The 24,197-nt window shown below is 37.3% G+C and overlaps 1 protein-coding gene across 8 annotated transcripts in view; it reads right to left on the bottom strand.

Annotated features, from left to right (window-relative positions):
* Nucleotides 1-12: 12 nt before the first annotated feature.
* The window catches only part of SFXN1 (sideroflexin 1), a 41,478-nt gene continuing 17,293 nt past the window's right edge, over nucleotides 13-24,197 (bottom strand). For 7 of the 8 annotated variants that reach the window (XM_029998456.1, XM_029998460.2, XM_029998452.2 and 4 more), the window contains 10 exons: nucleotides 15,569-15,743; nucleotides 14,756-14,926; nucleotides 11,932-12,030; nucleotides 10,761-10,836; nucleotides 9,585-9,670; nucleotides 8,217-8,344; nucleotides 7,616-7,665; nucleotides 2,279-2,328; nucleotides 1,578-1,625; nucleotides 13-135 (listed from right to left, as the gene is read on the bottom strand). In XM_029998456.1, the coding sequence (XP_029854316.1) occupies nucleotides 39-135; nucleotides 1,578-1,625; nucleotides 2,279-2,328; nucleotides 7,616-7,665; nucleotides 8,217-8,344; nucleotides 9,585-9,670; nucleotides 10,761-10,836; nucleotides 11,932-12,030; nucleotides 14,756-14,926; nucleotides 15,569-15,732 (969 nt within the window). In that variant the 5' untranslated portion in view covers nucleotides 15,733-15,743 and the 3' untranslated portion in view covers nucleotides 13-38. Of the gene's footprint in view, nucleotides 136-1,577; nucleotides 1,626-2,278; nucleotides 2,329-3,678; nucleotides 6,002-7,615; nucleotides 7,666-8,216; nucleotides 8,345-9,584; nucleotides 9,671-10,760; nucleotides 10,837-11,931; nucleotides 12,031-14,755; nucleotides 14,927-15,568; nucleotides 15,744-24,197 lie in introns of those variants that run through there. The other variant, XM_029998459.2, reaches the window with a different exon arrangement.

Here is a 24,197-nt window from a genome sequence, read left to right as displayed (position 1 = left end):
ACAAGATCCTCCTTGAAAGGTGTTTTCCCTTCCTTGAATTATAATCCTTTATTAAAGTATACACGTTCTAGTTCAGGGCTGTTCTCTCGGATCTTGGCTTGCAATTCTGGCTCCAAGCGTGTTACAGACATAGAACTAAGCGAAAGAAACAGTAAAATGGTTATATATATCAAGCACTTGAATGCAAAGTAAGATGGACAATGCATCTGGTTAAACTTCCTGGATTGTGAAAAGAGTTTTCAGATCTTTTTTTAACTTCTTATGAAGGAATCATGCTCACAGACCAGGGGCAAATGAATCCTTCGTTAAAAAGCAATTATAGAGTCAAGAAATGGCTGTTGCTACTACCATGATGGCAGGAATCTACTTAGTTGATTCAGGTTGTTGCTGGTAATAGAAAGTTACCTTCCTAAAGGTGTTTTTATTAAATACATTGTATTTGCCTATTTAACTTACTGCCTGATTTCATTCAGTTGAATAAAAGGTTTATTTTTATGAGAATCCTCTCACAGTAAAGTGAATTAAGCTGCCAGGTCATTTAAACAGCTGCAATTTCTTAAATACAGTTAAAGGTCTAATATTCCTATGAAATGGAGAGTCCTGGTTAAAATCAAGAACTGTACCATACTTGCTATGCTAGTTTGTCAAGTCATCTCCAGGTAGCCTAGTGACGCTTAGTTACTACAATTCTCTGTTCTATGCCAGGCAGGGAAACAGGTGGTGTCAGACTGCTTTGTTGTACTCAATTGCATCTGATGAGAATTAGGTATTGTTTTCTGGAAGTCAAAAGCTACTTTAGTTGCTCAATATTTTAACAGATTCAGCTCCAGCTTTCATGGTTTAAGCTACATTTGGCAGCTTGTCAAGTTTAGACAACCACTAATAATACGAGAGGGACAGCTTAGTTGAATTTAAGACCCTGCTCGTACTACATACAGCAAATTGAGTTAACTTTATTTGTAGGTAACCCACCCAGGTTTCATTATGATTTCAGCTATAATGAATATTGTTTCTAAGATGGTTTTTAGTACTGAGCTATTTGTGTATTGATGAAAAATTCTTCATGGAAAAATATTAATCGAATTACAAATAAGCATGTATAGTCAAGTGCTGCTCTGTATAACCAGAGGAGTTTACAGCTGAAAATAAAATGGGCTCTGACTGTAATGAAGCCATAACCTTACTGGACATGAATACATTCTTTGGACCACATTAACCTTTTTTAATGAATCATTCCAGTGATTCTTAACTCTGTATTATCAAGCTCAAACTTCTCAGCTTGAAATAGCATGGTTAAACTACTCACCCAAACCTCTTGTTCATTATCCCTAGGTAGCTGCATCTCAAGCTGCTAGGTGTATGTAAACAAATGAGCCCAATTCAACTATTATGTATTACTGATGAGTAACATAGTTATTACTTTTCTGAATATTCTCATGTTTATCACACTTGTTATATGGGAATTAAGACTGTATGCTCTAGGAGGCAATGACCACTTGTTTCTGTCTTTTTGCAGTACCTTGCATGCATCTGGGAGTGTAACGTTAAAGTAAGAATAATGTAACAGGAATACGTACCTTTTTTGAGGAAACAGTGCACAACACAGGGGTGTTGCAAACACAAGACTAGAGGAGACAAAAATGGGTTTACAAATATTTAGGGTGCTAAAGGACAATCCAAAACCCTTAAGGCATGGCCTTCTAGGCAGAAAGCTTTTTTTGTGTACAGCGAGGTAAAGTTCCATGAAGTGCTATGTAACCTTTCTTTCTCGCTGCATTATACGTTATGAAATCATTTATCTACTATGTAGTACTAAATGCATCAATACCGTGCTTACAGATGTCTATAAAATTATCATTTGATGTCCTTTCAGTGTTTTGCATTGGTGTGCATGACGACATAAAATGCTAGACAACAGCAAATGAAACTCTCCATTAACCAAGTGTTTCAAGAATTCATCAAGCTACAGGATTAGATTCCAATTATTGTTTATGGAGGTAGTAGCCAAAGCATCATTTCTAATCAAGCTGCCACATGCCTTTTTTTTGCCACTCCCTCTCTTTCTCCCTCTGCTTTTCTTGGCAGCTTCTTCATTACTAACGGCTTTTTTTTAATATGGTACTATCAGTTACAGATATGGAAGTGAAGCAACTGCTGTAGCCTTGTTAACTCTCTAAACTTTTTTTCCTTTAAACAAAGTGCAAATATTGCTACTTCCTCAAAAAAACCCTACAAGTGTCTCTTAAAATAGCAGACACAATCCAAAGAAATCACTTACCAGAATCCGACTAATCCAACCTGAATGGGAGCACTCATCCAAGGAAACCTCTGTTAAAAATAAACCGCACACAGTGAGTATGGTATCTTTTCTCCTCCCCTTCCCAGCTTCCTGGAATTCTTGTATTATAAGAGACAGATTGCACCTAAAAGACTCTTGGACACAATGAAGGCAAAACAATTACCAGCATAGCTTAAAGTTGAGCTCCAAGTTGAGAGCCCAATCCCTTTGAAAAGTAGTTAAGAAAATTCCCAGTGATACCAATGTACACTGTTATCCTGAGTTAAGTGTCCCTTAGAAACTATAATAGGTGGTTGACTGTTTTACTTATTACCTGATCCTGAGTATGTGGGCTATTTCTTGGAGTCACACCAGACCACAGTAGCTAGCAATGCAGCTAAAATTTGGAGTGGTGCTGCCATGCTTCCTAAAGGCACAGTGAATTTTGCCTAGGCATCCCTAAGAAGAGCTAGGTCTGGTTCCCGCTCCTATCTCTGGTGACACCAAATGGTTTTAATTTGCAACTGGAGATTTACTTCTGTGAGCAACAGCAACTACAGCCACCAACCATAAATAAGGGATGTGTCAAGGAAAAATGTAAGTCTGCCTCTCTCAGTCCTTTTTCCTGTCTTACGGTTTGCTTTGATGTATAGGAACTTGCCCCTGTAGCAGTTTGGTACGCTCCAGTTCTGCAGGAGTTCACCTTTTATTAAAGGGAAAAAGGGTAGAAGAATAGGGGAAACAAAGCTGAGAAAGCAACACATAACCTATGGATGCATTTTTAGCATATTCCTCATTACTGTAACTTTTGCAGAACTTGAATGTATGCCAAGAAATATGATAGTTTTCTTGTAGGCCTTTAAATGATTTAGGAATCCATTCCAAACACCCCCCCCCCCCCCCAATGTTAGAATTTCAGTTGAAATTAATTACTAATGAAATAAAGCCAGACCTGTTTAAACAACACTGCTGCAATGGCCTTCTGTTGCTACAACAAAATCAGTGTTTCCAGTAAGTAGGACGTACACAACTGCTATGATAACAGGAATGATTTTAAAACAAAACAGCTAATATTAGAGTTAAAAATCATGTTACAGTGGATGATGTTTTCAACAAAGATGATGTTTTTTCTGCAAGCAGCATTTCTCAAGCTGTAGAAGTTAGAGGGGAAACTGCTGAACAAAAGATGGGCACTATTTGAGAGTAGAAATAGAAAAAAGAAATCTAGAAAGCTCAGTAGGACAAAGCTTGGTGCTAAGGAAGGTCACAGCAGTGTAAGAGGCATGGAAAACAAGCCTGTGTGGATTAAACTTTCTCCAGAGCCTGACGGAGAAGAAAAGATGTAGAAGATTGCTTCTTTTTTCTCCCCCCCCCCCCCCCCCCCCCCCCCCCCCCCCCCCCCCCCGGAGTCAATCTGTAATCCAGAAATGAGTGCAGGAAGAACTGTGCAATTCAGCAATAACCTGCAACAATAGATAACAAATGGAAAAAGACAGCAATAGCAAGAAGGATAAAGAGTGAATGGAGCAGTGTTCTGCTGTTCTGGCATTCCACTAAACACACCTTCATTTGACTCTCAGCTGAGATAAATTCACTCAAATGCTTTACATTTTATATATTGGGACAGTTCATGATGAGATGGTGTGACTGACGGGAAGGTATGTAGGACTGACTGTGGCATTGGTGAATGCTACAAGTATTTGGGAACACAAGTCAAAGTCTGTAGTGCAAATGACTTCAGTCTCTGAGGAGAATTAAGCGAGAGGGATGCTATGTATTGCAGTGTGAGCATGGGACCTGAGATACATAACAGAAAAGCCCCAACTATTTTATAACTGAAAAGACTGTTGGAGGGTGTCATGAGAATAATAGATAGTTTCATGCCTTGATTTATCAGAGTTGGTCATTAATGTGAGAGAGAGAGGTGGCTACTAGTACAGACTAAACAATATCTACTTCATGTGGTAGAATATTTTTTGCCAAGGTACTTGATCTGAGTTACAGCCTTTATTTTTCAAGAATGTTACCAGGCTGCACTAATCAAGAAAGATGGTGAGGTAAAACACTTGACACTGGGAGGTCAATATTAAGAATTGGAGTTGCCCAGGGAACAATGTAAAAGAATAAAGCCAAACTCAAATGCAGGCTCTACATCCCTACAAAGAGATAAAATGGAGAAGTACAAAACAGCAGAAGAATTTAGTGTGTTAGAGAACTATCACTGAACTCTGAAAGAAGGCAGTTCTCAATGAATTAAGATTTAATTTCCAGATGTCTTTATGACATCTTTGGTGGTTAGTACAAACAGAGAAATGAAGAAATGATAATTAAGAAAACAAAAGCCATAAGGAGAATCAGCTTTTTTCTAACTGCTTCCTTTCATTGTTGGATCTCAAAATCTGTCAGCTTTCCCAGGCTAGCTATGCCTGTTTTCAAAAAAATGAATAAATGAAATGACAGTTAAATTAGGAATGCATGGAAAACTCTAAGGCATAAGACATTCAAGAACGATGTTTAAAAAAAGCAAAGGCTCTCTGATCTAGTTTTGTAACAGTTTTGAATACATATTTTAGTTGCAGACTGAGAGACCCCAAGGAGCTCTTTTTAAGATTATATGAGGAAATTTCTAGAATCAACTTGAATGTTAATACAATATGCAGAACAGGAGAGAAACAGTAGCTGAAGCTGTAAGAGTACTAATATAAATTAAAACTTCAGTGTCGACTGGAATTTTCAGAAGTTTCTATGGAAAAAACCAATTTCTTTCCTTAGGAGAAAGGTTACCTGTAACTAAAATACATCTATAAACGCTGTGCCTCAGGGCGAGGTTGTTTATGGCTCCTCCTGCTGCAGCAGATAAAATAACTTGGTTCTGCGCAGAGCTAGTCAACTATATGTCAGTAGGGATAATGAACATAGACATTATACAGCCTAATCAAGAACTACTATACTGCATAATCGCATAAAAGGCAGCCAAAGCCACTGCTGAAACCTATAGCAAAAGTACATATATATATAAAAATTTTTTTTCAAGTCAAGAAATGATTGGATTCTTTTTGAAGCAGTAAGTATGTGCTTGTATTCTAAAAACATTCTTGAGTAATTTGCTAGCAATAACTTTTGGGTACATTGTTAATTCATACTAAAGTTACCATCAAAATGTTCTCATGCAAAACGATGTCGGAGTATGGCAGATGAACAGTGCTATATAACTTACATCTTATTTCAAATATCAGAGGATGATAGCCTGCTATCACTGAGACCAGCATTCCAGAAGCATTTCTTTCTATCTTAATGCAGAACACCAGTCTATTTTCTTCATTATTTCACAACCATTTGCCTATTTTCTGTCCCTGTGTGTTGCTTAATAGGCTTTGGCAAGCATACAAGAATTATTTTCAAGAGTGATGGTGTGCAAAGCAAAGGCTAAGAATAATGAGTTAGTAAAGCATCGTGTGGATGGTGTTGGAGTACTACAAATGGGATGGTGCTTCTGAAACCTCAAGAGGACATGCAGAAGCTGCTTGTTAAAAATGCAGCTCATTCCTTAATGGTTTTAATACTAATCTCTACCAAGTGTTACCACTGACTACCTGCAGAGCAGTGTTTCACCTGAACTCACAGTCTTTGAGGCTGAGGGGGAGGAACAGGTGAGCATAAACGGTCATGATGGTACCAAAGACCACTGAGTAGTCACTGAAGAAATCGCTCATTTTTGCTGATCTGAAAAATTCACAACACCCTTATATTGATTATGCCACACAAAAACAATAGATATTTGTCTCCAAACCCTGAGGATTGCTGCAACTTCTTCACAAATGTCAGGTATTTGCTAGTTGAGTTGATAGCATGTGACATTTCTCCTATGTCAAATACATATAAAATAATCTTTGCTCTAAATTTATGATTTTTTTTTAAAACAAGGGTTAATGTTCCAGGTAATACATTCTCAAGAACATAACAGTATCACAAGCTGCTTAAAGCTGCTCTATGAACAGGGTATGGGTCAAAAGAAATCAGCAATTAAGAATTAGCCAAATCAGTGTAGGGCCTTTTATGCTGCAGACAAATAGTGTATTTGGATGCACCGCAGTCTTGCTTCTTTCAGGAGATACAAGCAGCACACACTGACTTTCACTATAAAACATCACATTTCCTGTTTTTACATTCTGAGCAATAGTGTTTTCTGTTAACAAGGGAGTAGGGAAGCAAAGCACTTCAGGAAAAAAGTTTTTAAAGTTGGAAGACGCTTGGGACCTCTTCCCAATGCCTCATTTATATACACAGAAGCACTTTCAAATGGTGTATATAACTGGGTAATCTAACTCTGCACGAGAATAATGAAAGGCAGAAACAATAAGAAATATAGTTTAAATATTTTATAAAGCTTTATCTTAGCCAACCAAAACCAGGCAATTTCCCCTGCTTGTGCTCCCAGTCTCCACCCAAACCACTTTTTTCCAAGGCAGGGTCTGGCGACTCAGACCATGCTTGCTTTTCCTAACTTCTAACAGGAAGCAGACAGATTCTCTTAGGCTATTTTTCCCAGCTTGTTGGGTGGGTTTCACAGGCAGAGACTTTGCCTGGAGCTATGCAGTAAGTAAATCAGTGATATCAGCTGGTGAAGATGAAACTGCCTTTACTGGTAAAGAATTATAGAGTTCCTCATCTGAATATTATTTCTTGTGTTAGACAACCCTATAATTAATTTCATTATTGTTCTTTACCCTCTCATGCACACACAGTGTATAACGTTGATTTAGTTTATGTATTTACTAACACCAGGTGTTTGACTTCACACTACATTTGCATAAACAGAATATAGGAAACAAGTAATCTTTGACGAAGCATGCCCATTCTATGCCTACCCTGCACTTGCTCATCCAGTAAATTTTAAAGGATCATTTTCAAAAGAGATTTTTACCATCGTTGCTGTTTCCAAAGTCAAATTGCTACTACAGCAGCTAAGCAAAGCCTCCTTATTGCTATCTTGAGAAAAAGGCATTATTAAAATTTTCAGTATTTTTCTAATAAACTGTATTCCAAGTCTCAGTACAAGAAAGGTTTATTTACTAGGAGGAATTCTGCATTTTAAGAACAATTATAAAAATAACAAAAAAGTTCATATTTTCCTAATGTTATTTTACACTGTGATAAAAAGAACCAAGCTATCCCTAAGAAAGGCATAAAGAAAGTGACAGCTATAAAGCAAGCTCTACAGTAATGTCCTCCCAGAGTGTTCGGGAGGCAAATATGAAGACTCAGAAAGTATTTTAAATTCATGAAAATATTAACTTAGGATATGAAATACATATACACAGATTATCTAAGACTAACCTTTAAAAAGGCTCTCTTTTCCAATGTATTCATTATGAAGGGAGGAATTGCTGCAAATGAGAAAAAAACCCCCAAAACATTAACCTTGGAGAAAAAGGCACTTTGTTTTCATTTTCTTTTAGAATGAACTAATACCATAATACAATTTTCACAGCCTTTTGTCATTAACTGAGCTTTCATTTCACATTGCCAATTCAAGATACCTGATTGGTATTTACAGAAGTAAATTCTCCCAATAAGCAAAACTTCTAATTTCATGCATAAGTAAACCTGAGCTCAGTAACTTGGTACTGGTCAAAGCACCTACTCTTCACCAAACCAATTCCACTCAAGCGAAATTTGCTACCATTCCTTTGCTATCTGTATCTTTTCTGCAAAACCATCCCAGGAGCTTTTCTGCTGCAGTTCAGTGTAACACGCTGTGGATGTTTTCAGAGTAAGAAATGTACATTTCTCTGTGGAACTTCTCAACAGAAATGTAAATACTGCCTGCATAACTGTAAGATAATTTGGCCTCTGAGAAAAATCACTTATATAGAATTTAAGCTCTCATATTGGGAACTGATAATGAGGAGCTGCACATGACTACAGTTATTCTTACCCATGCCAGGAGCAGCCATAAGAATCCTTGATATAACCACCTGGGTAATTGCCTGCTGAGCTGCTTTTGTTGATTCACCCAGTCTGTTTCCGTTCTCATCTGTGACGGGGATTCCAAACTTGAGTTCCCTGTTGAATAAAGGGTAAAAATAAAACAGTGACTGACATGCATTTATTCACCTTTTTTGTCACCTTATCTTTGTCCTCTTAAAATTGTCAGTTATAAGAACTATAGTTTTTATTTTATTTTCCAAGTTAGCCTGTCTGCAACACTTTCTGGCACAAAAATTTCAAAAGGCAAAGAAAGATCTGGGGGAAAATATGCTGAAAAGTAAACAACCAGCAATCTGCCGCTTCAGCCTGGTCACATGCATTCCAAGGGGGAAGAAAGGAGGTGTGTTACTTCTGTAGAGGGGTTCCTTCAAAAAGCAGCTTGGAAAAGTGGAATTTCCTGGACTGCTCTGGAAGTAGTCTGTCCTTTCTGATAGACAACACAGGGCATACAGGAAGGCTAGTTTCACTGAACTAAAACAGAAGTTTTTGTGAAAATTCCCCTCTGGCATTCTAGTCTGAGTTTTCATTTCAACCACTAAGAACTTATTTGAAAGTATAAAAGGAGGCACAAAACAAACTACATTTCTGTAACTGTATTATTCTCCATTAGATCTTTTGCTCAAGTGCAGGGTTAGGTGTTAAACTCACATTACTGGGGAGAACTTCTAGGGGAGTGAGACGCAGGCAGAAGGGCAGATATACTGAAGACTGCCTTTATTCTTCTCCTCATCTTTTATAAGAGATAAAATACTACCATGGATTGAATTTCATTGTAAATACAAACTTTAAATATTCCCTTTTCTGCCCATAACCTTGTGTTTATAACAGAGGATGCTTTTCATTTGTTTTTCCCCACTTCTATTCTTAGTCCTAGTCAAATCAGAATACGTATGAAATTTTGTTTCTGAGAAAGTGCATATTTTTGTAATCTCAGATGATTAAACAGAACTGAAGAGCCTGACTTCTATGACTAACTTCTGCTTGTGGGATTTGAAGCACCATTTTTTAAATGACTGTATTTTTCCAAAGTGGAATTTCTATTAAAGGGTCCATGTGATCAAGTTTTGAAGGACCAGTACTTGGTTTCTGAGATCTAAGACTGAAGAACTCTATGGATAGTTACCTGAAGAGAATGTGGATATTCTATTTTATACCTGTCACAATCAATCAATCAAAACAAGATCATGCATGAAGTTTTTGCAAGGTTCTGAAACAAGCTAAACAGATAGAATGTGCTTTATCTAGTAACTTGCTGATCTAAAAACTCAATAACATCCTTTCTTCTAGAATGAGTGATCTTTGTTCTTTTTCCTACCTTTGTCTCATTAGTGGAATATTAATGCAGTTAGCAGCAGCAACAGCAGCAAAAGGAACAAACCGTCCTATAAGAGGTGAGACATGCTGCAAAACACACAGAGAGGAGAAAAAAAAGAAAAAAAAAAAAGAAAAGAAGAAAAAGAAGAAAAATAATTACATAATCATTTTCTTTTCTAAAGGTCATATTAAAATGCTTCATGTACTAATGATAGACCAGACTTATTTCCTTTAAATTAAAATTCAGTGAAAACTCACTGATGGGGCAGAGGTAAAACAAGACATAAGTCATAAATACCTCTCAGATTAAGCAGTGGCAGGAGACTGGCAAAAACAATCTTAATTTAGTAGCATCACTGCAGAGAAGTGTCAGCTTCTGAGCATGCCTGTCAGCCCAACATCAACACTAAACAGACCTTAACTTTAGTGTTTCTGCTGGCAAGGTCCAGCCAGCAACATCCACACCAGCTGCTTTGTATCTAAAGGCACTGACTATGGAGGCTATTCATCTAGTCAATATCTTGTATAATCTGAATTACTCTGCTTAGAATAGTTTCTCAAATAACTTGTCAATGCTATACCACTCCCAGTACATTAAAGCATAAGCGGAGGGGTACAAAATACATTTTTACTCCTTTTTTTTTTTTTAAAGGACCTTTTCTTCATGATTGTGTTGTGCATTTGTTTAAAGAATTTGAGTTTTCTGCACTTAAGAGCGGCACCTCCTTACAAGTTCTTCAGCCAGTCTAGAGTAGGCGTCCATGTTTGCAGAAGTGATACTGCACCTTAAAAACACACCTATACAGTTTGTGGGATAATGAGTCCACATTGTTGTAATCACATATCCACCCCAATTAACTTTCAAATGCTATTAGATACTTTGACATGTAAAAACAAAACTGCCGAAAAGGCACCTTATTAGATACAGTTTGTATTAACAGAACACAAGGCTGTTTGATAGATGTATAAGGAGGACAGGCTGTTTGAAATACATATAAAACCATCTACATGGGGCAAAAATAAGCTTGGGATCTAAAGGGAGCTGCCAAAGGCCGTTACAACTCCATACTGGGAGCTGTGCACAACATGACACAGATACACAGGAGGAGAAATGAGCCATGAGCATCTCATAGAACACCAAAGTCTAGTTAAGAATGGAAAAAAATATCAGCAATACCTTTGTTAGTGCATTAAGTCCTAAAGCTGTTGCGACAGCACCCGTGGTAGCAGAAACATAGGCTGTTCCCAGCTGGCTAAAACAAAAATAAAAATGTGTGCACATACACAACAACTACATTTATGTCACTTTTAAAAATAATTACATTTTACACATGTAGTTACGCCCCACCAAAAGTTAAGAATTAGACCTTTCTGTGATACTGCAATAAGATGTGGATGGAAGATTCAAATGGGACACTAAATTAAAAACTAAACACTTTTCTTTCACTAGCAGTAGGAATCGCATGCAAGCAACATCTTAACACTGAATCAGCTTCTGCTGGTCCTGCATTGCTATCTCTTCAGCATTTTCTCATGTGTCTGAATGAACACTTTGAAGGATTTAGTTCTGTATTTAATTTCCTAATTGCTTAAACTAATAAAATCAGTTTGGATTTCTAAGGCCATGTCTACAATAGTAATTAAAATCAACTGTACCAAACCCCATACATGCAGACCAGCTATGCTGCAAACCCAAATCCAACCCAATCTGCCCTAAAACATACTTTGCATACTTCCCAGCTAGGAGGTGTCTGTATATCCTCAAACCCACGGCTTTCTCCTGGACATCTATAGGCAAGTCAGCCTCAAAACTGGAAAGTCAAGCACTGCAATTCCAGTCTCCTATTCATGATTTCTAGCCTTCTGCATCTATATTTAGCCTCTCTCTTTGCCTTCAAGTAGAAATAAGTACTGTGCAGACCAGTTCATTGGAGCGTCCTCTTTTTGTAAATAAGCACACAGTGTGGTGTGTGCTATACTGCAGAGCACTGAGAAGATGGCACAGAGAGACACCTGAAGGTCCACACAAAATATCAACTTAGAAATATCCTGGTATAACACCAAACTGATGAGGCACTCTCAAATGGTTGACTAAGCAATGCAACACAGACTCCTATCAAATCCTACGCTGTTAAGTGCTTATGCTCAAGGCACTTAGGCTTATCTTTAATGGCAGAAATAGAGTTCTTGCCTCCATCATTATCAGACCTCATCTGCGCATATCAAATGAATCATAAGCATAGGTGAAAAAGCTTATCCATCACCTCAAACTTTAAAGCCCAACCATGTTCCAGTACATCGGAGAGCAACTTATAAACACATCAGAAGTATGTGGTTCAGTGTCTGACCTGACAGTAATTGGGGCATCACCGCTCCTGTTCGTGTAATTTACAATAGCATTGAAGGACTGGTTAATCCACTGCCAGAAAACCACTGCTGGTGTCGTTCTTGAAAAGAGATATTATTATTATTATTATTATTATTATTAAAAAACATAGTTGCATCAACAGCACAGAAAAATGTTGGCAAATCAAGAAAAGCCAGTGCAAGCAGTAATCATGCAGAGGTTCTTGTTTATCTGAATGAAACAATACAGTCAATCTGATACTGTCTTGATAATGAAAGTACTACTACTTCTAAGAACAGAATTTGAAAGCATTGTAATTAAATAGCAAGGTTCACTTGGGACAAAGATTTGTTGTAATAACAAAAGCATTATAGCAAACCTTGCTATAAAAATCACACAGAGAAATATGAAATGCTCTAATTTCTAGAATACTTTTCCATGGTTATTATGCCTTTACAGTCTGCTAGTTCTCTTTGGAAGCTCCGTAAGTGACTTAGCAGTGGATTTTAGGAGACAGGGTTTATCCTCTCCGTCTTCAAAAAGCTAATATGATGCCATGGTTTTAATAAATCCCTGTGACATTAAAACATTTGGTCACATGTAGAACCAGATTAAAAGACACTTAACTCCAAAATGAAAAATTATTTTCATGAAAATATCTGCTTGCTTAAGAAGTACAGGTACAGCATGGAAATTAATCTGGTACACCATGAACCAGATGACCAGTCATCAAAAAAAAAAGAGCTCCAAGGAATCCTCATAAATTATGTCTGTGCCGGTATGCAGATGGCTTAGGAGAAAAAGGTGCTAACTTGTGAGCATGGGTAGCGGGCAGTGAAAAAATGTATTCTGTACAAGTTGCAGCGTCCCCATTTAACAAGCTAATGTGGTCCCTGTTAAACTGCAGGCACAATCATTTTACAAATGGCTATGCTGATAAGTTACAAAAGCGACAGTCAATTTGTTTCACAATGTATGGAGCTGTCTTGTGGAGGGATGAATGCTTTGCTCTCAATCTAGTAGTTTATCTAAACAACGGGACACACTTATGAAAAAGAAATCCACTAAGGGCCATTAAATAAAACACTACCTTTGGATCAGGAAGTTTCTGATCCACAGATAGTTGGAGGCTAGGAGAGTATACCAGGGGAAAAGTGTTTCTTTCTGTACTTATACCACAAACTCTGCCCTCAGTGGAGACACCACTGAAGATTCTGCTCCACCAGAATTTCTGTCAGGGCCACCAGGCCACCAAAAATAACAGTTGCTACTGAAAACTATTTCCTAATCATTAAAATAACTTTTCATAGGATGTTAAAGCTTGTACTTAATTAAATTATTTAATAACACAGGCAGTAACAGTAACAGGAATGCGGTTCTCATTGGAGGGCAGATACGGAAATTAAGAGTGCTAAAGAAGAAGCAGTAGTTGTTCCAATTATTCTGTAACAGGTGGGAAAGCAAAGAGGAGATGCTAGAGTAGAAGGTGTGTGTCTATCATGAGGCTTTGGTTCTGAAAAGGGAAGATATGTTATTTCTTTAAATTGCAAAAAATTGAAAGATTCAGGAGATTTGAAAGTATATTCTTATTCCCTCTGATTTCCAGTATCTGAATGAGATGCCAAAGTAACAGTGATACAGTAGCTGGATTTTTTCCATCAGTACTGCTGTTCTTCCTCCTTTCTTCCTGTGCATGTGCAACTCTTTTCCTGACTCAACTTTTCCTGTTTCCTCACTACTGTTTGTAGGGGATGTTATGCCTGCCATAAAGTTTAGGCGTGACTCCCATTGCCTTACTGCACTCCCAAGAGCCCTCATAGGTGTAATGAGGAATTTGCTTCTTCCAGTGGCCAGCAATAACCAGAACACAGTGATGTGCAGTAAGATGGAGGCTATGCTGCATCGTCCAAGGAATTCTACGCAATCCTGTTTGCACTGCGGAGGGTTTGGTCCAAAGAAACCGACGTCGTCCAGGCTAATAAATCACCTAGTTTGGAATCTGAGTGACCACCGATAATGCAAAGAAAAGGTATATAGCTGCTATAAGTACTGTGGAAAATAACAGAACATGCATAAAAGAATAAGCAGTTAACAGGAAGCAGTGCTTGTGAATGGGCAGCTGTACTGATGGTTTTATTCATATTCTGGGCTGTTTTTTAAAATACACACGTATACATATATATGCACCATTCAAAATAGCTGTGCCTTTCTGGAGTGTGAGTCAAGAATTTGTAAAATCTCAGCATCAAAACCACTATTGTTTCTTCCGAGCCTCCCACCAGTTCCTTCTGACAAAGCATTGTGTCACAAAAATATTTCTAACATGGAGTCTACTAACAGATGATACTGGCTTCTGCTGTGGACTTCACTGTACTGGTGATTCAAGAACTATTGAGGAAATGAAAGGATCAAGCAGGTGCTGGAGAAACTTGATGACTGATGAACCGAAGCATATTGAGTACTCACTTGGCAGATAGAACATCCTACATGCCAGATCTCTAAGGTTAGAAATTCCCAGGTATCTCCTCCTCTGTCTTCCACACAACTCTCCTACACGGATAGGATTTTGGAACATTCAACTTTCCCAGTTTGAGGAAAAGTGGGAAGGTGAAGGAGAGGGGCTAAGGGCTTATCTCACAACTACTTCTAGAGGAAACCATTAATCAGCGAGAGGGAATGCAGAGAGAGAAGAGAAAAGGAAGCAAAATTTTACATTTTGAAATATTTATTATAAATGTTCTGAAATGCTCTTTTGACAGTAACATTGATTTTCACTTATCTAATTCATAGACAAATGTTTTATGTGTTATATTACCATCACTTACCTATAAAAGGTCATCATACAACCTGTGATAGTCATGTTCATGGGTACCTGAGCTGACATTCGGCCAATCAAGACCATCTTTTCACCAGTGTCTGGATGAAAGGCTGAATCATAGATATATTTTGCTCTCCACAAGTTATCTTCTGTCAAGCCAGGTGCCACGATACCTTGTCTTGGGACAAGTTAAAAACCAAAACAAGACAACAGCAAAAAGCACAACTGTTATAAAATGCTACAACCTCCAGTGACAAATGTGGCATGAGAGGACTTTGGGATGTTCATACTAAGTTAATCTAGTCTCATAGTTAGCTTGCAGATCTTCAGCTTTTAAATGGACTGGTAAAATAAAAAGAATCAAAACTCCCAGCAGTGGTTATGTTGGCTGAGTCAATATATCCAGCACCAAATTTCCATTTAATAAAACCTGTACTAGATTTTAGAGCTGAAATGTAGAGCTAAAATCTCTGGAGTCATTAGTGTGAAACTTTGAAAATTTACTTTGCAAGTATTTAAGAAACTACTTGCTCCAAACAATATAGAACATAAGCAGCAGTTTTAAACTCTGTTCTCATATTAACTATTTTCAGAATTAGACACTTCTGTATTTCAGAATACTTAATAGGCGTTCTCAGATGACATAATTTCCCCATTCACTAGCAAATCTGTTTAAAAAAAAAAGTGTTTCAAGGTCTGAAGTAAGAAGAAAGAGTGGTGCAATGAATGGTGTTTTAAATATTTCCTTTTAAATATATAACCATGTACTTGTCATTGACTGGACTTTTTTGGGACAGCAGTAAGGTGATCAATGCCATACCTGTAGTCATGAACAATTTTTCTTGCATTTTCCAGTTGGGCATCAGATAACAGAATATTCCGGGGGTCTGTTACAGTAAAGAAGTGACTGGCTCGCCCAACAAAAGTGCTTTGATCCCATCGGGGCTCCTTGATATTAATATTTAATGGTATATCTGCTGACATCTTCAAAAACTCTGTGAAGAAAACATGAAAATTTACAATTTGGAATTCCACTTATTTCATAATGTATCTATAACCTGCAAGATGAAAAGGGGTTATGCTTAGGGTAAAAACAACAGAAAACAAACACCAAACAACTTGCAGAACTGAGGTTTAAAGGCACAAGTATGTATCAAAAAAGCAGATGATGTCAGATATCACCATGGGTTTTAATGAGGCTGGTATTGACAGAAGTAAAAAAGCAAGAACTTAGTTATGTTTCTGTGCCTGTTTCCCCAAGACATTTATACATTACATCTTTGTAGAGTACAAGTATCTGATTATGAGGTAGAGGTACATCATATACATGTACAAATATCTGATGATGAGGGAGATGCAAAGGAAGTATAGAAATTTATTAATAAATAGCTGTACTAAATAACAATATACTAATCAGAAGTGTCCTTTATTTCAATTATGAATTAGTGTTTGCTGAGTATATTGTCTTGAAGGGAAGGAGAAATTAAATATTTCAAGAGGTGCCTGAAGAGCTGCTATAAAGTGCAGTGACAGAAAAAATACTTAATGAAATTCACTTAACTTCTCTGGCATAGCAATACAAAACAAAAATTAGAAACACAAACCCAACAATTTCTTGCAATAAATGTTGTTTCTCTAAATCCATGTTTTAACAAAACAAAGATTATGTAATGCAACAATCTGCCACATTATGAACACATGACCAGATCTCCTAACGATACTTCAAAGATGGTTAAAGAAGTACAATGAAGGGCACTGAACTAACATAGTTGTGCATTTATGGGGCCTAAAGCCCAGAAAATTAAAAATTACTTCAGGATGACTAAGTTTACTTCAACATCTAATGAAGGAAGGACAGTCCCTGCATAGCACAAGCTATATGAACTTTAACTTTCTTAAGAGAAATTTCTGCAGTTAAAAAAAAGCCATCCTCCAAATAGTGCTTGTAATTCAAATGGCTGAAGTAAATTGGACCTATAAAAATACAGATGACATCACATAGCATTTTATCTGTTTTAATAGCAAAAACCATCAACATTATTAGGACAACTGATACATATGGTGTAAGCTGCCACTGAAGAGTATTTTCATCTTAAGAACACCATGAAGTTGTCTGAGACATTTTGGTTAATTTGATGAAACTTACATGATGTAGAACTGAAAAAAAATCACAAAAAGAAAGTAACTAATCTTGTAAAGTGTCTCCATCATAAAAAATATGAACTTCATGGGAAAAAAGGAGAGACTATTCATGACATCTGAAGAAGCTATTGTCCATCTCTCAAATGTAATTATTATCCTTCTCTTCTACCTCAAGTGGAAAAACTTGGAAGTCTTTGGAAAAGTAAACTTCTACAGAAATAAAGGCTTAAGTCTCCCCATCTGTCATAATCAGCCCTAAATTGGCAGCTTTAAGCAACAGGAAGGAGGAGGAAACTAATAAATATTTAGAAGACACTATAGAGCAGCATTTCTAGCTGCACCCACCCTCCAGCCCCGCCCCAAATCTGTTCTTGAAAGTGAGCTAAATCGGCTTGTAGTCGTACAAGAAGGAGATTATCCATCTTTGTAACATCTCTTGCAGGAACCATAAAATCAACCTTTTAAGCAGTTGAGGACTGTGTAAAAGTTATTCTGCCTTGAACCACTTACCAGTTAGAATTGCTCTTAGAGTGGGAATTATTCAGGGAAAAGACTGTCTTCCCTGTATTTACCCAGACTTAGCATTTTTATGCTTATGTAATAGCAAAAGCATGACTCTTATTTAGGACTTCTGTGGTTATTATTGCTGTGATTTGATAACAATGAAAACCTAGTGGCCCCATACTATTTTATGGTGCACCGTACAAACATTATGGGAAATATTTGATTTTCTGATATATCATCTGCCAGGAAGAACCGCCAATGACATTCAGATTGCTCAAATTATTTCCAGTGTTACACATGCTCATGAAGTCAATAGAAACCGTGTATGCATAAACATGATGGCACTGAGCACCAGACACAACTGTAAAGCTGTAAAGATAAGGTTGCAAAAATGCAGAATAACTGCATTATACATGAAGTTAAGCAATGTTTAAAGATTTGGCAAGTACATTCTATTCAGCACTGCCAAATATTTGAAGCAAAGTCCCACATCTGGTAATGAAGAAAGCAAAGTAGCCTACTGCTAGTACACCAAACTTTGAGAACCCAGAATGGATTAAATAAATAATAATGAAGGGTTGTCCTTCACAATCACAGCATGATTAACAGCTGAATGATGAAAATGTCATATCTCAGCTAGTATTACTAAATAAGTTTGTTAAAAATTTATAAGAAAATCGTAATTTAGTGCCACTCAACATAAACATCCTTCTTTTTGTATGTTTAGTGGTAATTAAAGTTTCTTTAAGTAAAGTAATCAGGTTCCATTAAAAACCAAAGGAGTTTGTTTTCATCAAATGAAAAAAAAAAACCCAAAGCATTTAGCATGTTTATGTACTATTTTTATGTTTAGTTTGTATTATTTATGATAGAATAGTGAGAAAAACAAGCATTAAATAAGAAAGATCTCTGCTTTCCACCAGATGCAAGCTCTTCCTTGAACAAATAATCTCCAATTCTATAGAACAGATCTTATTATTGAATTTTAGACAAGCTAAATCAATTTGGCTAAAATCACACAAAGATTATAACTACACAGGTATTTCTGTGTCTTGCTTGCTAAATTTTCCTGACATCGGGAGAAACTCAGAGCTGTACTGGCAAAGCAGAGCTGTTTGCCTTTGGAATGTAGGCAGCAACTGTGTAAAACCAAGCTGTGTTTCTACAGATATTGCTGACTTCTGGATAATCATGAACTGACAGCACAGGCTGCAGGTAGGATACCAGTAGGATTGCTTTTGGTTTTTCCTGATAAACTGTATTAAGAGCTTAAGTGCTCAATTAATCCTTTCCAGACAAGTTTAAAATTCCCAGTTTCTGCTCGAAGTCATCATGTGCAAGGTTGTTTCAAAGACTCCCAAATCAGTATAGGCTCTCACAGCTTTTATTGCAGTAATTAACACCCCCCAGCTATTCGACAAAAGCATAAATCATTCTGAATGCTAGGATAAAGGAAAATATACTGAAGTATCCCCAGAAAATGGTACTGTTAAAAACATGTGATCACCTGAAACCACAAGGCCAGGGTTTTCTATACCACTCTGCACCCAATGCAGTGCTCTTTCTGTATTAATATGTGAAACCAGAACAAATGATGAAATAATGATTTCTAGTAACAAAAATTAAGACCTTTTTATGACCAGCACTGACCTTACTGAGAACTGAGCATACAGAGCTGGATTTACCCCTTTCTCAAGAGTTAAAAAGCTCTGTTCACTTGGCACTGACCCCAACCAGCAGCTCTGAACACCTGGGTACAATGAAGACTCCCATAGTGCAGTGTCTTCTTTCCCCTCAGGTGTATACTACATGGAATATGAGCTATTTGCCGTAGTAAGTAATTACATAATTTTAGTTTAATACATTAAAATGCTACTGTGAGGTGCAATAGAATAATATGCTTATTGTATTTGGTGAGTGTTATGAATATTTAAAAGCTATTCACTCTATAGTGTTTTACCTGTTAAGGAGGGGATCCACTACTGCATAGAAATAACTGCTAAATGTGTGTTTCAATGACTAAAATGAACATTGCTAAATTTATTTAATATTATTAGATCCAACCTGCTGAATACACTTTCTTGCTCTTTCACTACATCATCTTTCCCTAGTGGCCTTCAGTTTTTCTTTGGTACAAGAGACCTCAAGAAAAACATATTGTTCCAAAGACCTGTTCATGTATTAAAATTTTCAGTCATTAACTCAAATAAGTAAGCATAAAGCAAGTATACAAGGAGCATCCAACTTACAGTAAATATAGTCGTGATTCAGCTACCATCAGATCTTACAGTTTCACCATCAAGTTAGGGAAGGTCCTAAAGGGATTGGGTCCCAGGATACTAGAAGGCTAATAAATGTGGTACAGTAGGGGAAACTAACCTTTCCACCCTCCTTCCACTCCCACTTCCCTCACTGTTAAGTTCATTATTGTACGGGAGCTTTTATTAAGGTCTTTACTATATGCTGAGACAGAATTTCCCTACAATGAAACAATAAATCTTAGAAACTTCAAGAAAATAACGCGCCATAGCAATATATCATTTACTAAGCTAACCTTGAAGCATGAAGGCATTTGTATCAGAATTATAAATGACATTACCAGTAAAACCAGTGTTACCAGCTTTTCAGCACTGTTAAGGAGCATTGTTCTCCCCACACACAGGTAAAAGAAACACAACAATTAAATAACATAACTTGGCTCAAGATTACAGGTCAAGTCACAAATGACAGCAGAACCTAGACCTCCTGACCTGTGCTCTAAGTACTGCTGATACAGCAAGACACAAGTTATTATTTCACTTCCAGTCCAGTTGAATATTCTTGTTTTTCTATTCCACGTTCCTGTTTGCTATAAGTACTTCCACAGTTGTGAAACAGTTTAAAACACCACAATGTGGAGACACCTGTGGATTAATAGAATTATTTTTACGTGCTACATTTCTCACTAGGCATCTCGCAGAATGAACACAGGTCATGGAAATGAAAAAATACTCAGGACAGGTTTGTTGAACAGAGTTCTTGTGCAGAGTGTCTGAACAGGAGATGCTCTTTAGGTTTCTTTTCCGATTCTGAGTACTATACCATTAAAGACACCCTCCTGTGAACAGTGGTATATTGTGAAGAAACAGACCATCTTCTGGTCTAAAATGGTAACTGCTGGTTTTGCAAAGCAGTACCCTATGAAAGCAGGGTGAACTCATTTATTCAAAACTTCTTCTCTACTAAAAAAAAATAAATTAAAAAAAAAATCTGTACATTAGGGCTAGTAAGTCATTCTATGAATGCTTCCCTATGGTATATTATTTGTAGGAAAGCCCAAGTTTAAATATTTTTATAATTAAATTATCAGTTTCTTTAAGAAAGATTAAAAACTTCTTAGGATTGCTTATGTTAATCTGTTTAACACTATCTAATGAACGCTTAATAAAGCTGTCCACAAATACAAGCTCTTTTCTTGCTTTTCACTCTGATTAGCATATATACTACTGGGTTGTCTGTGAATTGTTTTTACATACTTATGATACCTCTGTCCACAAAAACAAGTCCTTTAGTAATAAGAAATCTAAACAATAGGGTCTGCCTTCACTGCAGATGGCTCATGGTTCAAGTCAGGATTGTTTCACTCCATTTCATTTAGCCTACCCCGGTGAAGGTGGATCTACAGAAAATAGAAGACTTACCACTTTCATGTCCTATCTTTATCCCCTCCCCACTTGGTCTACTCTGTGTCTGCTCTGATGCTCCTTGAACCATGTGTGCTGATATAACTTACTACCCTAGCAGAAAACCAATGCAGCAGAAAGAAGAGAGGCCTGGATTAGTATGTTAACTGGCACCGTAGAAGGTCTGGGAGCGTGAAAGCTCTGGGAGCATCAAAGGTCTGCACTCCTATGCTCCTTCAACAGACTAACCAGTGACCACCTTGGGTTACCATTTTGCTCAAGTTCAGGATCTGCAGATGCAGGAGGAGCCACGTGTAATGCAAATCTTGAAGCCTAGCCTTAAATCTGCAGGGAAGACAAGGAACAAGAAACATAAAGCATAGATAATTTTAAGCGTTTCGGCTTGCCAGAGTCAAGAGATTGAAAGTCTACATTACAGATCAAGAAAATGGGTACATGAGAGACCTAACTTGCTGTAAACTGGAAAAACTCCCAGTCCTTGTGTGTCTACACAGCCAAAAAAAGGTATGATGGTAGAAAGAGCTAATGTGATCTAAGTGGTAGTGGTAAGAGAGTAGCCAGGGTGGCCATAACACATGCTAGCAGAGTAAAAGCACACCAAAGACAACACACAACCACTCTGGTTGCCAGCACAAGGTAAAACTCCTGTTTCCATGCCCTTCTCGCTGCTGTTACCTATGCTAGCCAGACTAAGCTAGCAGAAGCATGTCAGCACATGCTTTGGTCTCTCTTTCTCCTTGTAAATCTACCAAAAAAGGGCTAGTGCTGTAGCAGCAAAAAGCAACCCAGTAGGAAAATGGAAAACATACACTAATGAAGGACCCTTGGCACGTGCTACAACAAAAGATGATGCTTCAAATCACTGTGTCTGTTTAGCAAGATAGCAGCAGAAAACATTGACTTTAATATTACTAATCTTAATAATGGATAGTATATAGCCTCCAACCCTGCATAGGGTGGTGGGGGACAGGACAGGTGTCCACCCTGCAAAAGACTAGATCTCATGCAAAAAGGGATTAAAAATTTAGGTGACAGCTATTTAAGTACACAAAAACATTTTCTTCAAAATGATGTGATGGATGTAATTGACCTGCACTTTAAGAATATATGTAGGAACAATGCTGCTCTAAATAAGTTTAAAATAAAAATCATAAAGACTGTGGGCAGGGACAGACCACCAATGCCCACAGAGAAGGAACAGATGTCGTGCACACAAGGGAGTGTAAAAAGTTCAGACACTGGAATAATAGAATTTGGAGACACATAAAACTTGCAGTGAAGTAAAAAAGGTCGCTGAGTTTGCCAGTCTCGGGACTCTGAGTCATAGATCTGTTAACAATGGTGCCTGTCTAAGAGAACCAGTGAATTTCTGTATAAAAGCCCCACCTCCTATATTAAAGAGATGCTACTCATGACTTATCAGCCCCTATTAGTAAATACTGAAAAGGGAACTAAGTCCCATAAAGCAAAAACATAAGCCAATAAAATGCCTATGTACTTCGAAGGGATCCTCTTATAAAACAAAATGTCCAACTATAAAGTAAAAATGGTGACTGTGCACAAAAATGGTTTCATCAGTATATCATCCAACAGCCATGCAGTCATCATCATAAACTGTATGGGTTTTTTTAAATTTTTTTTTTTTTATTTAAACAGTGAGACTGTAAAACTGCAAGAAATAGGTACAATACCCTCAATTTAAGTTGCTGCAACAGTATTTTACCTAGCTGTCACCTTAATTTTCAGATACAATTTTAGAGGGGTGCTGCTGTTTGCATAATTCATTCAAGTACTCAATAACAAAAGCACTGTAATAAAACTATTTAAGATTTAATTATTATTTTGACCACAATGCTTTGTCAAGGGTGTAACTCCACTACCTTCAGTGATATAATTCTCCATATACATTAAGTTCTCATTATCCATATATCCATAACAGAATTATGTAAAGCAAAAATAAAGGACATTTGGGTTAAATCAAATTAAAATAAATCCATCTGAACCCTGAGATAAGTAGAAAGTTTGCAAAGGGACTGGAAAGTAAATGCACAAATCCTCTAGAGCAAAGATAAAAATGTTTGCTGTGTTACAGTCAAATAATGAAGGCAAACTTCAACAACTACCTAACACTTAACTGCCTATAGATAAGCATCTGAATTTATTGTTCCCACACCTGTTGCTATTCAATAAGTACCAACAGAGGGGAGACCACCTGTAAAATAGGACAAAACTGTGAATCAACAGCACCTTAAATTTTAAGGTGGAAAGGTAAGCAGCAAAATTACCCAATCTGATCTTGAAACAACTCTCTTCCTCAAACAACTCCATCAACAGAGCATTTGGGAAACAACGTTAATTTTACAGACACATAAGTTACTGTAATAATCCATACTGAAATGTCACTTTGAGGTCATGTTCACACTGGAGGATGAGCAGTACTGGAAAGGATAAAAGACAACATCATAACGCAGTCAAACAGTTAACATCTATCATGGAAAATATGCACTAAGGAAGGAAATAATACATATTTTTGGTGTTTCAAACAACAGATCAGTTAGGTATTTAATAGAACCCTTGTACCTGCACACCCTGAGGCCGGTAATAGTCCACACTAGTAAATTAAAACAGTAGTAAAGAACGGACTATGCTCTCTGGCACATTCATATTATTAAACCCTTTCCGTTTCCAAACTAGGGCAGCTGTATCTAAACTGCCCATGGAGAACGGCAGCTAAATCCTCCCTTGTGCTGCTGGGATTGTCTGGGTGAGCATCAGCTGTCCTGGGCAAAACCGCTCCATGCTGCGCTCCAGCAAGTTAACAATACAGGGGACAGCGTTCCCGTGACCGGGAACATTTTTTGGGACTATTTAGCTCCCCAGCACTGACACAGAGGTTTGATTATCCATGTGTTTCACACTGCGGCTCTTCCTATGTACCAAGGCATATTTTCAGAATCATAACTACAATCGTGTCTTCATAAAGTTTTTCATAAACATATGACTGTTAAGCTAAAGAAATGGCCACAGCTTGCCATGCACTTGGCACCAAAAGTTGAGCTGAGAATGTGGTTCTGTAGACTGGAGGCAATTAGATGTGGTGATACAGATGGCACATCACAG

The sequence above is a fragment of the Aquila chrysaetos genome, chromosome 22 (genome assembly GCF_900496995.4).
Source record: "Aquila chrysaetos chrysaetos chromosome 22, bAquChr1.4, whole genome shotgun sequence".
Lineage (NCBI taxonomy): Eukaryota > Metazoa > Chordata > Aves > Accipitriformes > Accipitridae > Aquila > Aquila chrysaetos.
Note: the sequence above shows the minus strand (reverse complement) of the source record. Positions and strands in the feature narration are given on the sequence as shown.